The sequence below is a fragment of the Oncorhynchus mykiss genome, chromosome 7, assembly GCF_057628025.1.
Source record: "Oncorhynchus mykiss isolate SJ-2025 chromosome 7, ASM5762802v1, whole genome shotgun sequence".
Lineage (NCBI taxonomy): Eukaryota > Metazoa > Chordata > Actinopteri > Salmoniformes > Salmonidae > Oncorhynchus > Oncorhynchus mykiss.
The window spans coordinates 73301057-73329050 of record NC_143028.1 but is presented as its reverse complement, the minus strand read 5'-3'; the positions used below and the strand labels follow the sequence as shown (position 1 = coordinate 73329050).

At 42.3% G+C, this 27994-nt stretch overlaps 1 protein-coding gene and 1 long non-coding RNA gene across 6 annotated transcripts in view; one reads left to right on the top strand and one right to left on the bottom strand.

The window, feature by feature from the left end:
• cdh22 (cadherin 22) overlaps window positions 1-27994 on the top strand; it is a 252061-nt gene that overhangs the window by 208906 nt on the left and 15161 nt on the right. For all 5 annotated transcript variants that reach the window (XM_090242334.1, XM_090242335.1, XM_036984156.2 and 2 more), the window contains 2 exons: window positions 861-978; window positions 18097-18348. In XM_090242334.1, the coding sequence (XP_090098460.1) occupies window positions 861-978; window positions 18097-18348 (370 nt within the window). The remainder of the gene's footprint in view (window positions 1-860; window positions 979-18096; window positions 18349-27994) is intronic.
• LOC149982673 (uncharacterized) lies at window positions 492-26815 on the bottom strand. The gene is made up of 3 exons (XR_016497543.1): window positions 26222-26815; window positions 23980-24056; window positions 492-962 (listed from the first exon to the last, which is right to left on the bottom strand). It is a non-coding gene; the product is annotated as an uncharacterized LOC149982673 (long non-coding RNA).

The following is a 27994-nucleotide window of genomic DNA, read 5'->3' as shown; positions in this document are numbered from 1 at the left end:
TCTCTCTCTCTCTCTCTCTCTCTCTCTCTCTCTCTCTCTCTCTCTCTCTCTCTCTCTCTCTCTCTCTCTCTCTCTCTCCTCTCTCTCTCTCTCTCTCTCCTCTCTCTCTCTCTTCTCTCTCTCTCTCTCTCTCTCTCTCTCTCTCTCTCTCTCTCTCTCTCTCTCTCTCTCTCTCTCTCTCTCTCTCTCTCTCTCTCTCTCTCTCTCTCTCTCTCTCTCTCTCTCTCTCTCTCTCTCTCTCTCTCTCTCTCTCTCTCTCTCTGTGTATGGATGCCCCTGCTCGCTCTCTGTGTATGGATGTCCCTGCTCTCTTCATGTGTGTACTCTGTTGTTTTGGGAGGAGTGACAGAAGGACAGAGTCTCTTCCAGTTTGTGCATGAGCCACACAACTGCTCAAGAGATTCTGCATTGAGGAAATGTCCCTGGCCTTCTAATTTCTCATTTGGATTTAACTGACTTAACCAAGTGAAATAAACCCAGAACTGTACGCGTCTTTTGACAAGTGTTTAATGAGAAAAGTGAACTTTGTATATTAGGAGGATTGCCTGAAGTGTTCCTTTCATCCCAACCCCTCCTCCTGTTATTTTATACAGTCACTTGATTCAATAACTGCAGCTGATTTGGTAAACCACTCTTAGAAGTTCACCACGTTTCCCTCAATGTGCTACTCCTCTCATTGGTCTGTGGCACACTGATTTTAATGTGAAAACGTCATTTATCAACCGGTGTTCGATGCTGGCCGCACTGAAATAGAATGAAGTATGAATTGTCATTACAGGGCTGTCTTGAGGTGAAAATATGGTTGGGAGTGGGATGGTGGCTTGTGTTCCATGCATCTTGATTTCCTTCCTCTCTGGCAGCTCATTCACACCATCAGCGTGGTGGATAGGGACGAGCCGCAGTCGGGCCAACGCTTCTCCTTCACCCTGGCTCCAGATGCCACCAACAACCGCCACTTCACCCTGTGGGATGTCAAAGGTAAGGGGTCAGAAGTCATAAATCAAAGGACTTCCAGCTGTTACAGAGTCACTCTGAAGGGTATTCTGAAGGATGATACTGTACATCCTGGTGTCATGCCTCAGACAGTCTTTGAGCCTCATCCGTTAATGCTTTTAGAGTTGGCTGTACCATATTGTCAAATGAATAGGTCCAACTGTGTAGCATAAAAGGTCATTAACACATTGTGAAATATAAAATGACTGTGTCACACTAAACATGTGGCACATGAAAATTTGGTATATGGACACACTGTTTAGCTTAACGTGCCACTGCATTTGAAAACACCACTTAAGGACATCCATACAGAGTGGTGACTTTGCCTCCGTCTTTTTTTGTTGTTGCAAAACACTGACCCACGTAGCCAAGAGGGATTACATGTTCGCAAGCAAATCCCTCTTCAGAGATGTGTACCTAAGTGAATGTGACACGTGGCTAAATCAAGATTGATCTGACACAGTGAAAATGTCAGGCGAGTGAGCCAGGGAAATGTCAACGGAGGCTGCGGCGTGGTGTAACCCCAGTCACGCGCCAGGGCAGGAGGTCCTGAGTACGGGGAAACATGGGGCTCAGCGTCCGCATGGGTCCACTCACCCCTCCACACAGGCATGCTCATGCGTTCACATATACGCAGGCAGACAAACACATGCACATGCATAGACACAGGTAATTTGAACCAATCACACATGTATACACACAGAAAAATCTGTATGATGGCAGCAAACATACACACACACACACACACATGCACAAACACACACTTGAACAAACACACACACACACACACACACATGTACAAACACACACACACTTGTACAAACACACACACACACACACACACACACACACACACACACACACACACACACACACACACACACACACACACACACACACACACACACACACACACACACTCCGTGCTTAAAATGATGCTCTAACACAGAGACACACAGTGACTCAGACCTTTTTTTTCTCCTCCCATCTCTCTTGTTTTCCACTGTACTTCTGTTTTCATGGACACGTTTGTCAACCTGTCAGATTGGATCTGTCACTTTCTCTCTGCACCATCACGGCTTCACATTGCATTCTGTCTTTGAGCCTTGATACATCAGGACAAACAGACACTCTCTTTTATTTCATCCCCTAAAACTGTTATACTCATTGTTTGTTTGGATGTCTGTAAAGCTAGTCTTGGCCATTGAAGAAGGTCTGGAGTTATCGCAAAAAATAGAGACACATCTTGCTTTATTTTACTGACTGTATTTTCCCTATAGGTAAATATTATTTATGAAGCTAATGAAAGACGTGTGTTTTGTTTTGTCTTAGCTTATCCGTTTTTGTTAATTTACTCAACTGATTACCGTAAATGAACATGAGATTCAATAACAAAAACTGTTCTGTATATATTTCACTCCATTAAAACACACATAATTAGCTTAATCATTTCCCTGTCGACTCATAAAATACATATTAAAATATACAGACTGTTTCCACAGCACTCGTCAATGCACCTATTAGTGCAATGAAATTCCACTTTATTTTCGATGAGTTTAAGGTGGTATTGGCAGGTTATTAATGAATACTCTCTGGTACCTTATCTCAAATAATTCAACACCGTTGGTAACTACATGGTACTAAATGGTCCAAAACAATTATTGTGTCAATCTCAAAGAAACTAAAGTGTGATTAATATGAAAGTATTAGTTCATTAACATTTTAACAAGGAATTTTAAAGTAATTACCTGCTATATGGTTATCATATCATTTCTGAAAGAAACAATACAACGATGATGGAGCCTAAGAGCACTGCATCCCTTTTCAGTCCACACTTTCTCTTTTTCAGATAGAAAGATGCACTTATGAAATAGGATGCTGAGAAGAGGTCAGAGGGACAATGTCAAAGACATTATGCTCAGCAAAGTTACCGTAACAGGAAGAGTGTATTGCCTGCCTGTAACAGTGATGTCTGCCTCCCGACAGTGCTGTATGCTGTAGCTACGTCCATAACAGTGATGTCTGCCTGTAACAGTGCTGTAGCTACGTCCATAACAGTGATGTCTGCCTCCTGACAGTGCTGTAGCTACGTCCATAACAGTGATGTCTGCCTGTAACAGTGCTGTATCTACGTCCATAACAGTGATGTCTGCCTCCTGACAGTGCTGTATCTACATCCATAACAGTGATGTCTGCCTGTAACAGTGCTGTAGCTACGTCCATAACAGTGATGTCTGCCTGTAACAGTGCTGTATCTACGTCCATAACAGTGATGTCTGCCTGTAACAGTGCTGTAGCTACGTCCATAACAGTGATGTCTGCCTGTAACAGTGCTGTATCTACATCCATAACAGTGATGTCTGCCTGTAACAGTGCTGTATCTACGTCCATAACAGTGATGTCTGCCTGTAACAGTGCTGTAGCTACGTCCATAACAGTGATGTCTGCCTGTAACAGTGCTGTAGCTACGTCCATAACAGTGATGTCTGTCTGTAACAGTGCTGTATCTACATCCATAACAGTGATGTCTGCCTCCTGACAGTGCTGTATCTACGTCTGTAACAGTTATGTCTGCCTCCTGACAGTGCTGTATCTACATCCATAGCAGTGATGTCTGCCTGTAACAGTGCTGTATCTACATCCATAACAGTGATGTCTGCCTGTAACAGTGCTGTATCTACATCCATAACAGTGATGTCTGCCTCCTGACAGTGCTGTATCTACATCCATAGCAGTGATGTCTGCCTGTAACAGTGCTGTATCTACATCCATAACAGTGATGTCTGCCTGTAACAGTGCTGTATCTACATCCATAACAGTGATGTCTGACTGTAACAGTGCTGTATCTACATCCATAACAGTGATGTCTGACTGTAACAGTGCTGTATCTACGTCCATAACAGTGATGTCTGTCTGTAACAGTGCTGTATCTACATCCATAACAGTGATGTCTGCCTGTAACAGTGCTGTATCTACATCCATAACAGTGATGTCTGTCTGTAACAGTGCTGTATCTACGTCCATAACAGTGATGTCTGCCTGTAACAGTGCTGTATCTACATCCATAACAGTGATGTCTGCCTGTAACAGTGCTGTATCTACATCCATAACAGTGATGTCTGCCTCCTGACAGTGCTGTATCTACGTCCATAACAGTGATGTCTGACTGTAACAGTGCTGTATCTACATCCATAACAGTGATGTCTGCCTGTAACAGTGCTGTATCTACATCCATAACAGTGATGTCTGCCTGTAACAGTGCTGTATCTACATCCATAACAGTGATGTCTGCCTGTAACAGTGCTGTATCTACATCCATAACAGTGATGTCTGCCTCCTGACAGTGCTGTATCTACATCCATAACAGTGATGTCTGCCTGTAACAGTGCTGTATCTACATCCATAACAGTGATGTCTGCCTCCTGACAGTGCTGTATCTACATCCATAACAGTGATGTCTGCCTGTAACAGTGCTGTAGCTACGTCCATAACAGTGATGTCTGCCTGTAACAGTGCTGTATCTACATCCATAACAGTGATGTCTGCCTGTAACAGTGCTGTATCTACGTTCATAACAGTGATGTCTGTCTGTAACAGTGCTGTATCTACATCCATAACAGTGATGTCTGCCTGTAACAGTGCTGTATCTACGTCCATAACAGTGATGTCTGCCTGTAACAGTGCTGTATCTACGTTCATAACAGTGATGTCTGCCTGTAACAGTGCTGTATCTACGTCCATAACAGTGATGTCTGCCTGTAACAGTGCTGTATCTACATCCATAACAGTGATGTCTGCCTCCTGACAGTGCTGTATCTACGTCCATAACAGTGATGTCTGCCTGTAACAGTGCTGTATCTACGTCCATAACCGTGATGTCTGCCTGTAACAGTGCTGTATCTACGTCCATACCAGTGATGTCTGCCTGTAACAGTGCTGTACCTACGTCCATAGCAGTGATGTCTGCCTCCTGACAGTGCTGTATCTACATCCATAACAGTGATGTCTGCCTCCTGACAGTGCTGTATCTACGTCCATAACAGTGATGTCTGCCTGTAACAGTGCTGTATCTACGTCCATACCAGTGATGTCTGCCTGTAACAGTGCTGTATCTACGTCCATAACAGTGATGTCTGCCTGTAACAGTGCTGTATCTACATCCATAACAGTGATGTCTGCCTGTAACAGTGCTGTATCTACATCCATAACAGTGATGTCTGCCTGTAACAGTGCTGTATCTACATCCATAACAGTGATGTCTGACTGTAACAGTGCTGTATCTACATCCATAACAGTGATGTCTGCCTGTAACAGTGCTGTATCTACATCCATAACAGTGATGTCTGCCTGTAACAGTGCTGTATCTACATCCATAACAGTGATGTCTGACTGTAACAGTGCTGTATCTACATCCATAACAGTGATGTCTGACTGTAACAGTGCTGTATCTACATCCATAACAGTGATGTCTGACTGTAACAGTGCTCTATCTACATCCATAACAGTGATGTCTGCCTGTAACAGTGCTGTATCTACATCCATAACAGTGATGTCTGACTGTAACAGTGCTGTATCTACATCCATAACAGTGATGTCTGACTGTAACAGTGCTGTATCTACATCCATAACAGTGATGTCTGCCTGTAACAGTGCTGTATCTACATCCATAACAGTGATGTCTGCCTCCTGACAGTGCTGTATCTACATCCATAACAGTGATGTCTGACTGTAACAGTGCTGTATCTACGTCCATAACAGTGATGTCTGCCTGTAACAGTGCTGTACCTACGTCCATAGCAGTGATGTCTGCCTCCTGACAGTGCTGTAGCTACGTCCATAACAGTGATGTCTGCCTGTAACAGTGCTGTACCTACGTCCATAGCAGTGATGTCTGCCTCCTGACAGTGCTGTATCTACGTCCATAACAGTGATGTCTGCCTCCTGACAGTGCTGTACCTACGTCCATAGCAGTGATGTCTGCCTCCTGACAGTGCTGTATCTACGTTCATAACAGTGATGTCTGCCTGTAACAGTGCTGTATCTACGTCCATAACAGTGATGTCTGCCTGTAACAGTGCTGTATCTACATCCATAACAGTGATGTCTGCCTCCTGACAGTGCTGTATCTACGTCCATAACAGTGATGTCTGCCTGTAACAGTGCTGTATCTACGTCCATAACCGTGATGTCTGCCTGTAACAGTGCTGTATCTACGTCCATACCAGTGATGTCTGCCTGTAACAGTGCTGTATCTACGTCCATAACAGTGATGTCTGCCTGTAACAGTGCTGTATCTACATCCATAACAGTGATGTCTGACTGTAACAGTGCTGTATCTACATCCATAACAGTGATGTCTGCCTGTAACAGTGCTGTATCTACATCCATAACAGTGATGTCTGACTGTAACAGTGCTGTATCTACATCCATAACAGTGATGTCTGACTGTAACAGTGCTGTATCTACATCCATAACAGTGATGTCTGCCTGTAACAGTGCTGTATCTACATCCATAACAGTGATGTCTGCCTCCTGACAGTGCTGTATCTACATCCATAACAGTGATGTCTGACTGTAACAGTGCTGTATCTACGTCCATAACAGTGATGTCTGCCTGTAACAGTGCTGTACCTACGTCCATAGCAGTGATGTCTGCCTCCTGACAGTGCTGTAGCTACGTCCATAACAGTGATGTCTGCCTGTAACAGTGCTGTACCTACGTCCATAGCAGTGATGTCTGCCTCCTGACAGTGCTGTATCTACGTCCATAACAGTGATGTCTGCCTCCTGACAGTGCTGTACCTACGTCCATAGCAGTGATGTCTGCCTCCTGACAGTGCTGTATCTACGTTCATAACAGTGATGTCTGCCTGTAACAGTGCTGTATCTACGTCCATAACAGTGATGTCTGCCTGTAACAGTGCTGTATCTACATCCATAACAGTGATGTCTGCCTCCTGACAGTGCTGTATCTACGTCCATAACAGTGATGTCTGCCTGTAACAGTGCTGTATCTACGTCCATAACCGTGATGTCTGCCTGTAACAGTGCTGTATCTACGTCCATACCAGTGATGTCTGCCTGTAACAGTGCTGTATCTACGTCCATAACAGTGATGTCTGCCTGTAACAGTGCTGTATCTACATCCATAACAGTGATGTCTGACTGTAACAGTGCTGTATCTACATCCATAACAGTGATGTCTGACTGTAACAGTGCTGTATCTACATCCATAACAGTGATGTCTGCCTGTAACAGTGCTGTATCTACATCCATAACAGTGATGTCTGCCTGTAACAGTGCTGTATCTACATCCATAACAGTGATGTCTGACTGTAACAGTGCTGTATCTACATCCATAACAGTGATGTCTGCCTGTAACAGTGCTGTATCTACATCCATAACAGTGATGTCTGCCTGTAACAGTGCTGTATCTACATCCATAACAGTGATGTCTGACTGTAACAGTGCTGTATCTACATCCATAACAGTGATGTCTGACTAAAACAGTGCTGTATCTACATCCATAACAGTGATGTCTGACTGTAACAGTGCTGTATCTACATCCATAACAGTGATGTCTGCCTGTAACAGTGCTGTATCTACATCCATAACAGTGATGTCTGACTGTAACAGTGCTGTATCTACATCCATAACAGTGATGTCTGACTGTAACAGTGCTGTATCTACATCCATAACAGTGATGTCTGCCTGTAACAGTGCTGTATCTACATCCATAACAGTTATGTCTGCCTCCTGACAGTGCTGTATCTACATCCATAACAGTGATGTCTGACTGTAACAGTGCTGTATCTACATCCATAACAGTGATGTCTGCCTGTAACAGTGCTGTAGCTACGTCCATAACAGTGATGTCTGCCTGCAACAGTGCTGTATCTACATCCATAACAGTGATGTCTGCCTGTAACAGTGCTGTATCTACGTCCATAACAGTGATGTCTGCCTCCTGACAGTGCTGTAGCTACATCCATAACAGTGATGTCTGCCTGTAACAGTGCTGTATCTACGTCCATAACAGTGATGTCTTCCTCCTGACAGTGCTGTATCTACATCCATAACAGTGATGTCTGACTGTAACAGTGCTGTATCTACATCCATAACAGTGATGTCTGACTGTAACAGTGCTGTATCTACATCCATAACAGTGATGTCTGCCTCCTGACAGTGCTGTAGCTACGTCCATAACAGTGATGTCTGCCTGTAACAGTGCTGTATCTACGTCCATAACAGTGATGTCTGCCTCCTGACAGTGCTGTATCTACGTCCATAACAGTGATGTCTGCCTGTAACAGTGCTGTATCTACGTCCATAACCGTGATGTCTGCCTGTAACAGTGCTGTATCTACGTCCATACCAGTGATGTCTGCCTGTAACAGTGCTGTACCTACGTCCATAGCAGTGATGTCTGCCTCCTGACAGTGCTGTATCTACATCCATAACAGTGATGTCTGCCTCCTGACAGTGCTGTATCTACGTCCATAACAGTGATGTCTGCCTGTAACAGTGCTGTATCTACGTCCATAACCGTGATGTCTGCCTGTAACAGTGCTGTATCTACGTCCATACCAGTGATGTCTGCCTGTAACAGTGCTGTACCTACGTCCATAGCAGTGATGTCTGCCTCCTGACAGTGCTGTATCTACATCCATAACAGTGATGTCTGCCTCCTGACAGTGCTGTATCTACGTCCATAACAGTGATGTCTGCCTGTAACAGTGCTGTATCTACGTCCATACCAGTGATGTCTGCCTGTAACAGTGCTGTATCTACGTCCATAACAGTGATGTCTGCCTGTAACAGTGCTGTATCTACATCCATAACAGTGATGTCTGACTGTAACAGTGCTGTATCTACATCCATAACAGTGATGTCTGCCTGTAACAGTGCTGTATCTACATCCATAACAGTTATGTCTGCCTCCTGACAGTGCTGTATCTACATCCATAACAGTGATGTCTGACTGTAACAGTGCTGTATCTACATCCATAACAGTGATGTCTGCCTGTAACAGTGCTGTAGCTACGTCCATAACAGTGATGTCTGCCTGTAACAGTGCTGTATCTACATCCATAACAGTGATGTCTGCCTGTAACAGTGCTGTATCTACGTCCATAACAGTGATGTCTGCCTCCTGACAGTGCTGTAGCTACATCCATAACAGTGATGTCTGCCTGTAACAGTGCTGTATCTACGTCCATAACAGTGATGTCTGCCTCCTGACAGTGCTGTATCTACATCCATAACAGTGATGTCTGACTGTAACAGTGCTGTATCTACATCCATAACAGTGATGTCTGACTGTAACAGTGCTGTATCTACATCCATAACAGTGATGTCTGCCTGTAACAGTGCTGTAGCTACGTCCATAACAGTGATGTCTGCCTGCAACAGTGCTGTATCTACATCCATAACAGTGATGTCTGCCTGTAACAGTGCTGTATCTACGTCCATAACAGTGATGTCTGCCTCCTGACAGTGCTGTAGCTACATCCATAACAGTGATGTCTGCCTGTAACAGTGCTGTATCTACGTCCATAACAGTGATGTCTTCCTCCTGACAGTGCTGTATCTACATCCATAACAGTGATGTCTGACTGTAACAGTGCTGTATCTACATCCATAACAGTGATGTCTGACTGTAACAGTGCTGTATCTACATCCATAACAGTGATGTCTGCCTCCTGACAGTGCTGTAGCTACGTCCATAACAGTGATGTCTGCCTGTAACAGTGCTGTATCTACGTCCATAACAGTGATGTCTGCCTCCTGACAGTGCTGTATCTACGTCCATAACAGTGATGTCTGCCTGTAACAGTGCTGTATCTACGTCCATAACCGTGATGTCTGCCTGTAACAGTGCTGTATCTACGTCCATACCAGTGATGTCTGCCTGTAACAGTGCTGTACCTACGTCCATAGCAGTGATGTCTGCCTCCTGACAGTGCTGTATCTACATCCATAACAGTGATGTCTGCCTCCTGACAGTGCTGTATCTACGTCCATAACAGTGATGTCTGCCTGTAACAGTGCTGTATCTACGTCCATAACCGTGATGTCTGCCTGTAACAGTGCTGTATCTACGTCCATACCAGTGATGTCTGCCTGTAACAGTGCTGTACCTACGTCCATAGCAGTGATGTCTGCCTCCTGACAGTGCTGTATCTACATCCATAACAGTGATGTCTGCCTCCTGACAGTGCTGTATCTACGTCCATAACAGTGATGTCTGCCTGTAACAGTGCTGTATCTACGTCCATACCAGTGATGTCTGCCTGTAACAGTGCTGTATCTACGTCCATAACAGTGATGTCTGCCTGTAACAGTGCTGTATCTACATCCATAACAGTGATGTCTGACTGTAACAGTGCTGTATCTACATCCATAACAGTGATGTCTGCCTGTAACAGTGCTGTATCTACATCCATAACAGTTATGTCTGCCTCCTGACAGTGCTGTATCTACATCCATAACAGTGATGTCTGACTGTAACAGTGCTGTATCTACATCCATAACAGTGATGTCTGCCTGTAACAGTGCTGTAGCTACGTCCATAACAGTGATGTCTGCCTGTAACAGTGCTGTATCTACATCCATAACAGTGATGTCTGCCTGTAACAGTGCTGTATCTACGTCCATAACAGTGATGTCTGCCTCCTGACAGTGCTGTAGCTACATCCATAACAGTGATGTCTGCCTGTAACAGTGCTGTATCTACGTCCATAACAGTGATGTCTGCCTCCTGACAGTGCTGTATCTACATCCATAACAGTGATGTCTGACTGTAACAGTGCTGTATCTACATCCATAACAGTGATGTCTGACTGTAACAGTGCTGTATCTACATCCATAACAGTGATGTCTGCCTCCTGACAGTGCTGTAGCTACGTCCATAACAGTGATGTCTGCCTGTAACAGTGCTGTATCTACGTCCATAACAGTGATGTCTGCCTCCTGACAGTGCTGTATCTACATCCATAACAGTGATGTCTGACTGTAACAGTGCTGTATCTACATCCATAACAGTGATGTCTGCCTGTAACAGTGCTGTATCTACGTCCATAACAGTGATGTCTGCCTGTAACAGTGCTGTATCTACATCCATAACAGTGAGGTCTGCCTGTAACAGTGCTGTATCTACATCCATAACAGTGATGTCTGCCTGTAACAGTGCTGTAGCTACGTCCATAACAGTGATGTCTGCCTGTAACAGTGCTGTATCTACGTCTATAACCGTGATGTCTGCCTGTAACAGTGCTGTATCTACGTCCATAACAGTGATGTCTGCCTCCTGACAGTGCTGTAGCTACATCCATAACAGTGATGTCTGCCTGTAACAGTGCTGTAGCTACGTCCATAACAGTGATGTCTGCCTGTAACAGTGCTGTATCTACGTCTATAACAGTGATGTCTGCCTGTAACAGTGCTGTATCTACGTCCATAACAGTGATGTCTGCCTCCTGACAGTGCTGTAGCTACATCCATAACAGTGATGTCTGCCTGTAACAGTGCTGTATCTACGTCCATAACAGTGATGTCTGCCTGTAACAGTGCTGTATCTACGTCCATAACAGTGATGTCTGCCTGTAACAGTGCTATATCTACGTCCATAACAGTGATGTCTGCCTGTAACAGTGCTGTATCTACCTCCATAACAGTGATGTCTGCCTGTAACAGTGCTTTATCTACATCCATAACAGTGATGTCTGCCTCCTGACAGTGCTGTATCAACATCCATAACAGTGATGTCTGTCTGTAACAGTGCTGTATCTACGTCCATAACAGTGATGTCTGCCTGTAACAGTGCTGTATCTACATCCATAACAGTGATGTCTGCCTCCTGACAGTGCTGTATCTACGTCCATAACAGTGATGTCTGCCTGTAACAGTGCTGTATCTACGTCCATAACAGTGATGTCTGCCTGTAACAGTGCTTTATCTACATCCATAACAGTGATGTCTGCCTCCTGACAGTGCTGTATCTACATCCATAACAGTGATGTCTGACTGTAACAGTGCTGTATCTACATCCATAACAGTGATGTCTGCCTGTAACAGTGCTGTATCTACATCCATAACAGTGATGTCTGCCTGTAACAGTGCTGTATCTACATCCATAACAGTGATGTCTGCCTGTAACAGTGCTGTATCTACTTCCATAACAGTGATGTCTGCCTCCTGACAGTGCTGTATCTACATCCATAACAGTGATGTCTGACTGTAACAGTGCTGTATCTACGTCCATAACAGTGATGTCTGCCTGTAACAGTGCTGTATCTACATCCATAACAGTGATGTCTGCCTGTAACAGTGCTGTATCTACGTCCATAACAGTGATGTCTGCCTCCTGACAGTGCTGTAGCTACGTCCGTAGCAGTGATGTCTGCCTGTAACAGTGCTGTATCTACGTCCATAACAGTGATGTCTGCCTGTAACAGTGCTGTATCTACGTCCATAACAGTGATGTCTGCCTGTAACAGTGCTGTAGCTACGTCCATAACAGTGACGTCTGCCTGTAACAGTGCTGTATCTACGTCCATAACAGTGATGTCTGCCTGTAACAGTGCTGTATTTACATCCATAACAGTGATGTCTGCCTGCAACAGTGCTGTATTTACATCCATAACAGTGATGTCTGCCTGTAACAGTGCTGTATTTACATCCATAACAGTGATGTCTGCCTGTAACAGTGCTGTATCCACATCCATAACAGTGATGTCTGCCTCCTGACAGTGCTGTATCTACATCCATAGCAGTGATGTCTGCCTCCTGACAGTGTTGTATCTACATCCATAACATTGATGTCTGCCTGTAACCGTGCTGTATCTACATCCATAACAGTGATGTCGGCCTGTAACAGTGCTGTATCTACATCCATAACAGTGATGTCTGCCTGTAACAGTGCTGTATCTACATCCATAACAGTGATGTCTGCCTGTAACAGTGCTGTATCTACGTCCATAACAGTGATGTCTGACTGTAACAGTGCTGTATCTACATCCATAACAGTGATGTCTGCCTGTAACAGTGCTGTATCTACGTCCATAACAGTGATGTCTGACTGTAACAGTGCTGTATCTACATCCATAACAGTGATGTCTGCCTGTAACAGTGCTGTATCTACGTCCATAACAGTGATGTCTGCCTCCTGACAGTGCTGTATCTACATCCATAACAGTGATGTCTGCCTGTAACAGTGCTGTATCTACGTCCATAACAGTGATGTCTGACTGTAACAGTGCTGTATCTACGTCCATAACAGTGATGTCTGCCTCCTGACAGTGCTGTATCTACATCCATAACAGTGATGTCTGCCTGTAACAGTGCTGTATCTACATCCATAACAGTGATGTCTGCCTGTAACAGTGCTGTATCTACATCCATAACAGTGATGTCTGCCTGTAACAGTGCTGTATCTACATCCATAACAGTGATGTCTGCCTCCTGACAGTGCTGTATCTACATCCATAACAGTGATGTCTGCCTGTAACAGTGCTGTATCTACGTCCATAACAGTGATGTCTGACTGTAACAGTGCTGTATCTACGTCCATAACAGTGATGTCTGCCTCCTGACAGTGCTGTAGCTACGTCCATAACAGTGATGTCTGCCTGTAACAGTGCTGTATCTACATCCATAACAGTGATGTCTGCCTCCTGACAGTGCTGTAGCTACGTCCATAACAGTGATGTCTGCCTGTAACAGTGCTGTAGCTACGTCCATAACAGTGATGTCTGCCTATAACAGTGCTGTATCTACATCCATAACAGTGATGTCTGCCTATAACAGTGCTGTATCTACATCCATAACAGTGATGTCTGCCTCCTGACAGTGCTGTATCTACATCCATAGCAGTGATGTCTGCCTCCTGACAGTGCTGTATCTACATCCATAACAGTGATGTCTGCCTGTAACAGTGCTGTACCTACGTCCATAACAGTGATGTCTGCCTATAACAGTTCTGTATCTACATCCATAACAGTGATGTCTGCCTGTAACAGTACTGTATCTACGTTCATAACAGTGATGTCTGCCTGTAACAGTGCTTTATCTACATCCATAACAGTGATGTCTGCCTGTAACAGTGCTGTATCTACGTCCATAACAGTGATGTCTGCCTGTAACAGTGCTGTATCTACATCCATAACAGTGATGTCTGCCTCCTGACAGTGCTGTATCTACGTCCATAACAGTGATGTCTGCCTGTAACAGTGCTGTATCTACGTCCATAACCGTGATGTCTGCCTGTAACAGTGCTGTATCTACGTCCATAACAGTGATGTCTGCCTGTAACAGTGCTGTATCTACGTCCATAACAGTGATGTCTGTCTGTAACAGTGCTGTATCTACGTCCATAACAGTGATGTCTGTCTGTAACAGTGCTGTATCTACGTCCATAACAGTGATGTCTGCCTGTAACAGTGCTGTATCTACGTCCATAACAGTGATGTCTGCCTGTAACAGTGCTGTATCTACGTCCATAACCGTGATGTCTGCCTGTAACAGTGCTGTATCTACATCCATAACAGTGATGTCTGCCTCCTGACAGTGCTGTATCTACATCCATAACAGTGATGTCTGCCTGTAACAGTGCTGTATCTACATCCATAACAGTGATGTCTGCCTCCTGACAGTGCTGTGTCTACGTCCATAACAGTGATGTCTGACTGTAACAGTGCTGTATCTACATCCATAACAGTGATGTCTGTCTGTAACAGTGCTGTATCTACATCCATAACAGTGATGTCTGCCTCCTGACAGTGCTGTATCTACGTCCATAACAGTGATGTCTGACTGTAACAGTGCTGTATCTACATCCATAACAGTGATGTCTGCCTCCTGACAGTGCTGTATCTACATCCATAACAGTGATGTCTGCCTCCTGACAGTGCTGTATCTACGTCCATAACAGTGATGTCTGACTGTAACAGTGCTGTATCTACATCCATAACAGTGATGTCTGCCTGTAACAGTGCTGTATCTACGTCCATAACAGTGATGTCTGCCTGTAACAGTGCTGTATCTACATCCATAACAGTGATGTCTGCCTGTAACAGTGCTGTATCTACATCCATAACAGTGATGTCTGCCTCCTGACAGTGCTGTATCTACATCCATAACAGTGATGTCTGCCTGTAACAGTGCTGTATCTACATCCATAACAGTGATGTCTGCCTCCTGACAGTGCTGTATCTACATCCATAACAGTGATGTCTGTCTGTAACAGTGCTGTATCTACGTCCATAACAGTGATGTCTGCCTGTAACAGTGCTGTATCTACATCCATAACAGTGATGTCTGCCTCCTGACAGTGCTGTATCTACATCCATAACAGTGATGTCTGCCTGTAACAGTGCTGTATCTACATCCATAACAGTGATGTCTGCCTCCTGACAGTGCTGTATCTACGTCCATAACAGTGATGTCTGACTGTAACAGTGCTGTATCTACATCCATAACAGTGATGTCTGCCTCCTGACAGTGCTGTATCTACATCCATAACAGTGATGTCTGACTGTAACAGTGCTGTATCTACATCCATAACAGTGAGGTCTGCCTGTAACAGTGCTGTATCTACGTCCATAACAGTGATGTCTGCCTCCTGACAGTGCTGTATCTACGTCCATAACAGTGATGTCTGCCTGTAACAGTGCTGTATCTACGTCCATAACAGTGATGTCTGCCTGTAACAGTGCTGTATCTACATCCATAACAGTGATGTCTGCCTGTAACAGTGCTGTATCTACGTCCATAACAGTGATGTCTGCCTGTAACAGTGCTGTATCTACGTCCATAACAGTGATGTCTGCCTGTAACAGTGCTGTATCTACGTCCATAACAGTGATGTCTGCCTGTAACAGTGCTGTATCTACGTCCATAACAGTGATGTCTGCCTGTAACAGTGCTGTATCTACATCCATAACAGTGATGTCTGCCTCCTGACAGTGCTGTAGCTACGTCCATAACAGTGATGTCTGCCTGTAACAGTGCTGTATCTGCGTCCATAACAGTGATGTCTGCCTGTAACAGTGCTGTAGCTACGTCCATAACAGTGATGTCTGCCTGTAACAGTGCTGTATCTGCGTCCATAACAGTGATGTCTGCCTCCTGACAGTGCTGTATCTACATCCATAACAGTGATGTCTGCCTCCTGACAGTGCTGTAGCTACATCCATAACAGTGATGTCTGCCTGTAACAGTGCTGTATCTACATCCATAACAGTGATGTCTGCCTGTAACAGTGCTGTATCTACATCCATAACAGTGATGTCTGCCTGTAACAGTGCTGTATCTACATCCATAACAGTGATGTCTGCCTCCTGACAGTGCTCACTAGCTATTCTGACTGTATTTGTCTGCTACTGTATGCTTAGTTAAATAAAGGGGAAATAAAAACATACAAATACCTTTATTGTTACATGTGTCTCCCCGAGAGGCTGTCCACCAGTGAGGTTTCATTTCAAATTATGACGTCCTCCCATTTTCTCCCCTTGGTTTCATTTGACTAAAAATAATGTGTGATGAAGCAGACCTGGCTCTCCAGAGAAGACAGGCTATGTGCTCACTGCCCACAAAATGAGCTGGAAACTGAGCTGCATTCCTAACCTCCTGTCCAATGTATGACCATATTAGAGAGACATATTTCCCTCAGATTACACAGACCCACAAAGAATTTGAAAACAAATCCAATTTTGATAAACTCACATATCTACTGGGTGAAATACCACAGTGTGCCATCACAGCAGCAAGATTTGTGACCTGTTGCCACGAGAAAAGGGCAACCAGTGAAGAACAAACACCATTGTAAATACAACACATATTTATTTATTTTCCCTTTTGTACTTTAACTATTTGCACATCATTACAAAACTATATATAGACAGAAAATGACATTTGAAATGTCTTTATTCTTTTGGAACTTTTGTGGGTGTAATGTTTAATGTTTATTTCAATTTTGTTTATTATCTATTTCACTTGCTTTGGCAATGTAAAAATTTGTTTCCCATGCCAATAAAACCCCTTAAATTGAAATTGAATGCTCACAGCAGCTAGCAAGTCATGTGTTCACTCTAAAAAAAAACGTGGTTGAAGTGTATGGGCTTGACACGTGATTCCCTTGCTCCATGTCCTTAAATTCAAATATTATTTCAGAGTTGATGATCTGAGGCAAAATGGGAGTGTTTACTTCTAATAATGTCTATTTAGCCTGTATAACCCATCTATGCATGGAAAATTAAATGCTTCTGAACTGTTCATTGATAATTTGGGGCGTCAGGTAGTTAGAGCGTTGGGCCAGTAACCGGAATGTTGCTGGATCAAATCCCTGAGCTGACAAGGTAAAGATCTGTTGTTCTGCCCCTGAACAAGGCAGTTAACCCACTGTTCCCCGGTAGGCCGTCATTGTAAATAAGAATTTGTTTTTAATTGACCTTCCTAGTTAAATAAAGGTTCAATTTAAAAAAGATATATATAAAAAATGATGGATGGTAGTAACCACATGACCAAATGGTCTACATGAGCAGAGGCAAGTGTATTTATTAAGTAGCACCTATTTTATTTTTCCACATGGCTCTACTGAATTATCTTGATTGATTCCTCTGTCTGTGAGGAATTCCAGACTATAGAATTAACCTTTTACTGCAGTAGGCTAAATCAGGGTCACACAGAGTGATTATTGGTAGTCTTAAACAAATCTACCTTGAAACCAAAGTATACACCTCACACACATGGTTATGGGCTTTAAAAAAAGACGCCTGTACCATGTCAGATATAGATTTGAAATGTATTCCATTTTGAGTTTCCGTCCCAATATTGCACGAAGCAGACCAACTCTTTAGCCGTTTAAAAACCTGCTGTATGTAAAATACTGTGTACTATAGCTTGGAAAATAACTAAATATGACTCTGGAATACTGGTAATGAAATACTGGTATCATCCCGGCCCTAATATTATCTCGTATATCTCTATGTTCCAGACAACACTGCAGACCCAGTGCTCAGGCTTCAACCACCACAAGCAGATAGTTATGAAGGTCTATGTTTGACATAGGCTACCCTTGTATAACATTATGTCTCTATGTTCCAGACAACACTGTAGGGATCCGGACCCAGCGCTCGGGCTTCAACCGCCACGAGCAGAACGTCTACCTGCTGCCTATCCTGGTGGTGGATACCGGGCCTCCTGCTCTGAGCTCCACGGGCACCCTGACCATCCACGTGTGTGACTGCGACCCGGAGGGCGCCATCCAGTCCTGCAATGCCACCGCCTACGTCATTAGCACCTCACTCAGTCCCGGGGCCCTCATAGCTCTACTGGTCTGCATGCTCATACTCATAGGTAAGCACGGACCAAACCCCCTCTTCATTGAGGTTGCCAACATAATAGTTATACAAGTGAAATTCCAGTCTATTTGGCACTTTAGGCAATCAAACGCTCAAGGTTCTTGAAAGAAACAAATTATATTTGAACCCAGGTCTGAAAACATCTGTTGTAGCTCCTAAAGAAGTGAGCATTTATGTAAAGAAACTATGCACAAAACAAACAACACACACACCTGTTGGTCTGCTTGTACAGTTTTTGGGGCAACATAATTGCACACTTGTTGAGATTTCTGTCTATAATCAACTGTAAAGACACAAGCTGGGCATAGGATCAAATTGAAGGTTGCAGATTGTTTGTTGGGATAAAGTATTTTTAAAACTGGCATTAATTAAGAAAAGGAAAGACATCTGCTCTGGATATTCTGATGGGGGTCTATAGGCACACATAAAATTATTTTGTTTTAAAACAGACAAATAGAGAGGTATACAGTATATAGGTGTAAAATATGATAATTCTGCTGCAGGTATATCACATGTAAAGTGCATTCAGAAAGTTCAGACCACTTGACTTTTTCCACATTTTCTTACATTACAGCCTCATTCTAACATGGATTACATATATGTTTTTCCTCATCAATCTACACACACTACCCTATGATGACAAAGCATAAACAGGTTTTTAGAAATTGTAGCAAATGTATTCAAAATAAAAAACCTAAATATGATATTTACGTAAGTATTCAGACTATTTACTCAGTACTTTGTTGAAGCACCTTTGGCAGTGATTACAGCCTTGAGTCTTGGGTATGATCCTACAAACTTGGCACACCTCTATTTGGGAGGTTTCTCCCATTCTTCTCTGCAGATCCTTTCTAGCTCTGTCAGGTTGGATGGGGAGCATCGCTACACAGCTATTTTCAGGTCTATCCAGAGATATTCGATCAGGTTTAAGTCTGGGCTCTGGCTGGGCCACTCAAGAACATTCAGAGACTTGTCCCGAAGTCACTCCTGCAGCTTCCGTCTGGCCACTCTACCATAAAGACCTGATTGGTGGAGTGCTGCAGAGATGGTTGTCCTACTGGAAGGCTCTCTCATCTCCACAGAGGAACTCTGGAGTTCTGTCAGAGTGACCATCAGGTTCTTAGTCACCTCCCTGACCAAGGCCATTCTCCCCCAATTGCTCAGTTTGGCTGGGTGGCCAGCTCTAGGAAGAGTCTTGGTGTTTCCAAACTTCTTCCATTTATGAATGATGGTGGCCACTGTGTTCTTGGGGACCTTCAATGATGTATAAATGTTTTGGTACCCTTCCCCAGATCTGTGCCTCAACCCTATCCTGTCTCGGAGCTCTAAGGACAATTCCTTCAACCTCAGGACTTGGTTTTTGCTCTGACATGCACTGTCAACTGTGGGACCTTATATACACTGATGGAATCCTACCAATTTGTAGAAGCATCTCAAGGATGATCAATGGAAACAAGATGCACCTGAGCTCAATGTCAAGTCTCATAGCAAATGGTCTGAATACTTATGTAAGTAAGATATTTCTGTTAAAAGAAATGTCTCCAAAACCTGTTTTCACTTTTCATTATAGGGTATTGTGTTGTAGATTGAGGGAAATGTTTTACATACAGTAACATAATGTATAAATAGTGAAAGGGTCTGAATCCCTTCCATATGCACTGTATGAGTATATGGGAATCAAAACAATGTGAATAATATAGAGACCATTAGACCAAAGTAAAATCTACCACTACCAATGTATCCTTCATTTTCTTATCCTTGTCTTAGTGTAGACAGTTCATGACGCAATCCCACCAAACAATATACCCCTATAGCTGTATCCCTCATTCATGAATTGCATATCTAAGATTAGTTTTACATTTATTGACACCATTTCCTTATCCTTCCTTCAAGATGTCCTTATGCTTGACTAAGGATAGACAGTTCATGATGCTATCCCACCAAACAGCACTTATCCAAATGTGTGGCACTTATCTGAACGATAAACCAAGTAGTACTAAAACTGCGTGTATCACCCCACCACAACTAGGCTTTAATGGACAGTTACTTTTTTTCTCATCTCATGTAGAACAGGCTGGAAAAACAAGGACAGATTACATAAAAAGGTGATGCATTTCTTTACTTTTCCATCTTTTTCCTTCAAACGGTTAACTGCTGATGTTGCAGTCAGAAAACTCAACCCACTTTCATGAGAAAAAGTTTTGTCCAAGTGGAGAGTGTATACAATTCAATGATATCAAACCACTCTGCTCCCCAGAATATGGAGGTAGGGGGAGCTGAGTGGAGGGAGTGGGAGTGGGAGGCCTAGAAAGAGGAGGAGGGGGGGGGGGAATGCTGCATCAGCCCTAACGTCCCCCTGGAACAACGCTCTTTAAATAGATAAGGCTTTCCAGACGTTCTCAGATACTAGCACTCACATGCACGACTCTCAGCAGGAGTGCTAGGCGAGAGAGGATTTTGGATTGTCATGTTTAAACATTTAATGAGTCGCTTGCCTCGTCAATATTGCTTGAAACATTCCTCTTTCGGCTGCGGTTGAAACGCAATAACGCAGTGTACATCGTTGTCAGTTTATTTTCGGTTCCCTCGTCTTACTTCACTAACATGTTTCACATCTTGTTTGTTTTGAATGATTGATGAACAGGCCGGGACTAGGTCCCTAAATGGCACCCTAGTCCCCATATAGGGCACTACCTTTGACCAGGGCACTGGGATTGGGGGGCCATTTGGGACATACCTTAGGTCACCCGGGGTCTCTAAATCAGGGAAGGGGTATTGTTTTTAGGGTGGTTTTAATGAGAGTACGGTTAAAGTTATGCCTCAGTTAACGTAAGCGTAGTGAGCTTAAAAAGCCATTTATATTTTATTCATTGTGGTTTTTAAAAGCCTTTTGGCCCTCAACCAACACATTATGATTATGTACAAATCGTAAGGAGACAAGCTTCACTACAAAAAGCATTGGTTAAAAGGTACTGTGGTTTTGGTGGTGCTATAGCTATTAGAGGTCGACCGATTATGATTTTTCAACGCCGATACCGATACCGATATTGGAGGACCAAGAAAAGCCGATACCGATTAATCGGCCAATTTTTTTTTAATGTATTTGTAATAATGACAATTACAAAAATACTGAATGAACACTTATTTTAACTTAATAGAATACATAAATAAAAATCAATTTAGCCTCAAATAAATAATGAAACATGTTCAATTTGGTTTAAATAATGCAAAAACAAAGTGTTGGAGAAGAAAGTAAAAGTGCAATATGTGCCATGTAAAAAAGCTAACGTTTAAGTTCCTTGCTTAGAACATGAGAACATATGAAAACTGGTGGTTCCTTTTAACACGAGTCTTAATATTCCAAGGTAAGAGAGAGCAGAGCAAGGGGAACAACTACTCCAAGTCTCAGAGCGAGTGACGTTTGAAACGCTATTAGCGCACACCCCGCTAACTAGCTAGCCATTTCAAATCGGTTACACCAGCCTAATCTCGGGAGTTGATAAGCTTGAAGTCATAAACAGCTCAATGCTTGAAGCACAACGAAGAGCTGAGGGCAAAACGCACAAAAGTGCTGTTTGAATGAATGCTTACGAGCCTGCTGCTGCCTACCATCGCTCAGTCAGACTGCTCTATGAAATATCACATCATAGACTTAATTATAACATAATAACACACAGAAATATGAGCCTTTGGTCATTAATATGGTCGAATCCGGAAACTATCATTTCGAAAACAAACGTTTATTATTTCAGTGAAATACGGAACCGTTCGGTATTTTATCTAACGGGTGGCATCCCTCAGTCTAAATATTCCTGTTACATTGTACAACCTTCAATGTTATGTCATAATTACGTACAATTCTGGCAAATTAGTTCGCATTGAGCCAGGTGGCCCAAACTGTTGCATAACCCTGACTTTGCGTGCAATGAACGCAAGAGAAGTGACACAATTTCACCTAGTTAATATTGCCTGCTAACCTGGATTTCTTTTAGCTAAAGAAGGAAAGACATTCCACAAATTAACTTTTAACAAGGCACACCTGTTAATTGAAATGCATTAATTGAAACCTCATGAAGCTAGTTGAAAGAATGCCAAGAGTGTGCAAAGCTGTCATCATGCAAAGGGTGGCTACTTTGAAGAATCTGAAGTAAAAAATATATTTTAATTTAACACTTTTTTGGTTACTACATGATTCCCTATATGTTATTTCATAGTTTTGATGTTTTCACTATTATTCTACAATGTAGAACATAGTAAAGACAAAGAAAAACCCTGGAATGAGTAGGTGTGTCCACACTTTTGACTGGTACTGTATTTTAAAATATATTATCATATTTTTAAATCCCATAAATGAATGTGACATAGATTTTAAAATATGTTATCATATATTTCAATAACATATGTCACATTTATGAAAACGGCCAATTCTTATATATTTCGACATATATGTGACACATATGTACATATGTGTGGATACATATATGGGCATAAATGTTTGCACCATATATGGGCATATACTGTATGTTTCCACCATACATGAGCATATATGTTTCCACCATTTATGGGCATGCACTGTATGTTTCCACCATATATGGCCATATAATGTACGTTTCCACCATATATGGGCATATACGTTTCCACCATTATGGGCATATACTGTATGTTTCCACCATCTATGCCCATATAATATATAAATAATATGCAGTTGAAGTCAGAAGTTTACATACACCTTAGCCAAGTATATTTCAATTCAGTTGTTCACAATTCCTGACATTTAATCCCAGTAAAAATTCCCTGTTTTAGGTCAGTTAGGATCACCACTTAATTTTAAGAATGTGAAATGATTTATATCAGCTTTTCTTTTCTTTTTCTTCACATTCCCAGTGGGTCAGAAGTTTACATACACTCAATTAGTATTTGGTACCATTGCCTTTAAATTGTTTAAACCTCTTATGGCTGCAATCCCGTTAACGGGATGATATGACAACAGTCAGTGAAAGTGCAGGGCGCCAAATTCAAAACATCAAAAATCTCATAATTAAAAGTCCTCAAACATACATGTATCTTACACCGTTTTAAAGGTAGTCTTGTTGTTAATCCCACCACAGTGTCAGATTTCAAATAGGCTTTACGGCGAAAGCACCACAAATGATTATGTTAGGTGACCACCAAACCATAATAAAAACAGCCATTTTCCCAGCCAAAGAGGAGTCACAAAAAGCACAAATAGTGATCAAATTATTCACTAACCTTTGATAATTTTCATCAGATGACACTCATAGGACTTCATGTTACACAATACATGTATGTTCTGTTTGATAAAGTTCATATTTATCATAATATGAGTTTATATTGGCGAGTTACATTCACTAGTTCCAAAAACATCCAGTGATTTTGCATAGCCACATCATTCAACAGAAATACTCATCATAAATGTAGATGATAATACAAGTTATACACATGGCATTATAGACATACCTGCAACCGCTCTGTCTGATTTCAAAAAAACTTTACAGAAAAAGCAAACCATGCAATAATCTGAGACGGCGCTCAGAAGAAATAGTCACAATAGCCTCCATGTTGGCGTCAACATAAACAAGAAATTACATGATAAATATTCCCTTACCTTTGATGATCTTCATCAGAAAGGACTCCAGGAATCCCAGGTCCGCTCATTCTGGTCAGCGTTACGTCGGACAAAAACTTTAAAAAGTTATATTACAGGTTGAAGAAACATTTCAAACTTAGTACAGAATAATCATTAGGTATGTTGATGCCAGGAGTTCCTCTAGAGGAACACCCCCCCCCCACCGTTCAGCTCAAACGGTGGCGCATGGAACGCAAAACTATTCTTAGAAATATTTAACCTCCACACATTAACAAGTCCAATAGCTCAAATGAAAGATAAACACCTTGTTCATCTACCCAGCATGTCAGATTTTTTAAATGTTTTACGGCGAAAACACACCACACATTTATATTAGACCACCACCGAAACCAAGACAAGCGGCAGCCATTTTGTCCCAGAAAATATAAAATTATAAAAGCAGGATTAAAAAATAAATCGCTCACTAACCTTTTGAAAATCTTCATCAGATGACAGTGATAGGACATGTTACACAGTACATTTTTTTTTTTCAATAATATGCCATATATATCCATAAATGTCCATTTACAATGTACTCATGTTCAGAAATTACTCAAAAATGCCCGCAGGAAATCTAGGTAGCTCGGCAAGATAACGTAAATAGACATCATAAACTTTGGCTAAATATACATGTTCTACATATAGTTAGAAAGATACACTGCTTCTTTATGCAACCGCTGTGTTAGATTTATTTTTAACGTTACAGAAATCGCACACTATTCCATATGCTGAGACAGCGCTCAGTTCCAAGCTACATTTCCACGTAATGTTGGAGTCAACAGAAACACAGATTTAAGCATAAATATTCCCTTACCTTCGATGGTCTTCGTTCAGAATGTTCTGGAAGGGTTCATACTTACCCAATACATCGTTTGGTTTCAAGTCTTGCGTCTTTGTATTAGCTACTGCTAATAACATCAGCTGAAATGCACCCAAAACGTCCTCCGGTCCGGATAAGTTGCGCATCAAAACTTCAAAATTACACATTATATGTCGACTAAACAGGTCAAACTAAGTGCAGAAGCAAGCTTTATGATGTTTTAGACGTGCAAAACAAACTTCAATTCAACCGGGCATCGTTTGCTCTTCCCAGGAGTGCTGGAACAAAGGAATGGCTGTGACCAATTCGCGCCCAACGCACAGGTTTTTTTCTCACGACACTTACTCCAATCACTCCTATAGGGCCAATTCTCGCGCGATTTGAACGATTGAACGCTCTAAAGAAAGAGGACATCTAGTGGAAGAGATGGAAAGTGTTCGCAGATCCATAAGTGGTCGGGAAGGGTGGGGGCCATGACGTCAAAGTTGCTCCAACTTTCATGGCCACAAAAACTAGTTTGGAAGAATGCATGCCTTGTGAGTTCTGCTATACTTACAGACATAATTCCAACATCATTGCAACATCATTAATATCTCAAGGGGATTTCATTGGGAATTGTGATGAATACATACGAAGCTCAGATTTCTCACTTCCTGTTTTGATTTCTCCTCAGGATTTTGCCTGCCATATGTGTTCAGTTTTCTCACAGACATCATTCAAACAGTTTTAGAAACTTTAGAGTGTTTTCTATCCAATACTAATAATAATATGCATATATTAGCAACTGAGACTGAGGAGCAGGCCGTTTACTTTGGGCAACTGATTCATCCAAGCTACTCAATACTGCCTCCCAGCCATAAGAAGTTTTAACTTGAGTCAAACGTTTCGGGTAGCCTTCCACAAGCTTCCCACAATAAGTTGGGTGAATTTTGGCCCATTCCTCTTGACAGAGCTGGTGTAACTGAGTCAGGTTTGTAGGCCTTGCTCCCACAGGATTTTTCAGTTCTGCACACACATTTTCTATAGGTTTGAGGTCAGGGTTTTGCGATGGCCACTCCAATGCATTGACTTTGTTGTCCTTAACTTCTTATGGAGGTGATCCCTGCACAGGGATAGCTCAGCAGAAATTTCAGAGCGCCACCTATAGTACTTTACTTAGTACTCGTTAAATCTCAAACTTTCATTAAAACACACATGCCAGGTACTGAATTAAAGCTACACTCGTTGTGAATCTAGCCACCAAATCTAGTCAGATTTGTAAAATGCTTTTCGGCGAAAGCATGAGAAGCTATTATCTGATAGCATGCACCCCCCAAAATACCAGCACGACACGTAAACAACAGATTTTGCGGTAGCCAGCGCTACCCAAAACGCAGGAATAAAATATAAAACATTCATTACCTTGGACGAGCTTCTTTGTTGGCACTCCTATATGTCCCATAAACATCACAATTGGGTCTTTTTCCCGATTAAATCCGTCATTGTATACCCAAAATGTCATTTGCTGAAGGCCAGTCTGATGCTGCAAAAAGTCAATTTACAAGACGCAACGTCACTTTTTAAAATTACAAAAGTCGCCTATAAACTTTTACAAATCACTTCAAACGACGTTTCTAAACCAACTTTAGGTATTAATAAACGTTAATGATGTATCAAATTGATCACGGGGCGATCTGTATTCGATAGCAGCAAGTCTGGAAAACATCGTCCATTTTTTCAGTTTCACAACATACTGTGGTGCGTCAGAAGAAGGGAGGGGTCTATTTGTGTTGTAACCAGGGATAAATGATTCTGATATTGATAGCAATGGTGACATCGTGTGGAAGCTGTAGGCGTTTACAGGGGGTTCGCATATATTTTCTCTCGTCTTAAACAATTCATTGAATGGCGGACGAATATTTTGTTTTTGTTTTTGGTAAACAGTTTTACCAGGGATTTTTACTCCTAAACACGTTCTGTTATAGCCACAGACCCGATTTAACCAGTTTTAGAAACTTCAGAGTGTTTTCTATCCACACATACATATAATATACTATATTCCTGGCATGAGTAGCAGGACTTTGAAATGTTGCGCGATTTTTAACAAAAAGCTGCGAAAATTCGCATCATCCATATAAAGCCATTTTGCCACAACTTTGGAAGAATGCTTGGGGTCATTGTCTATTTAGAAGTCCCATTTTCAACCAAGCTGTACTTCCTGACTGATTTTGGACGGCAGATAGCCTAGTGGTTAGAGCGTTGGACTAGTAATCTGTAAAGTAAAGTAAAGTAAATCTGTCGTTCTGCCCCTGAACAAGGCAGTTAACCCACTGTTCCTAGGCCGTCATTGAAAATAAAAACTTGCCTAGTATAAATATGTCTTGAGATGTTGCTTCAATATATCCACATAATTTCACTTCCTCATGATGCCATCTATTTTGTGCAGCAAAGCACCCCCACAACATGATGCTGCCACCCCTGTACTTCATGGTTGGGATGGTGATCTTCGGCTTGCAAGCCTCCACCTTTTTTACTCCAAACATAACGATGGTCTTTATGGCCAAACATTTCTCTTTTTGTTTCATCAGACCAGAAGACATTTCTCCAAAAAGTATGATCTTTGTCCCCATGTGCAGTTGCAAACCGCAGTCTGGCTATTTTATGGCGGTTTTTATGGCGGTTTTGGAGCTTTCTTGCTGAGCGGCCTTTCAGGTTATGTTGATATAGGACTTATTTTACTGTGGACATAGATACGTTTGTACCTGTTTCCTACAGCATCTTCACAAGGTCCTTTGCTTTGTTTTGGGATTGATTTGTACTTTTCGCACCGAAGTATGTTCTCCTTCCTGAGCGTTATGACAGCTGCATAGTCCAATGGTGTTTATACTTGCGTACTATTGTTTGTACAGATGAACATGGTATCTTCAGGCCTTTGGAAATTGCTCCCAAGGATGAACCAGACTTGTGTATGTCCACCTTTTTTTTTCAGAGGTCTTGGCTGATTTATTTAGATTTTCCCATGATGTCAAGCAAAGAGGCACAAAGTTTGAAGGTTGGCCTTGAAATACATCCACAGGTGCACCTCCAATTGACTCAACTGATATCAATTAGCTGGTTAGAAGCTTCTAAAGCCATGACATCATTTTCTGGAATTTTCCAAGCTGTTTAAAGGCACAGTCAACTTAATGTATGTAA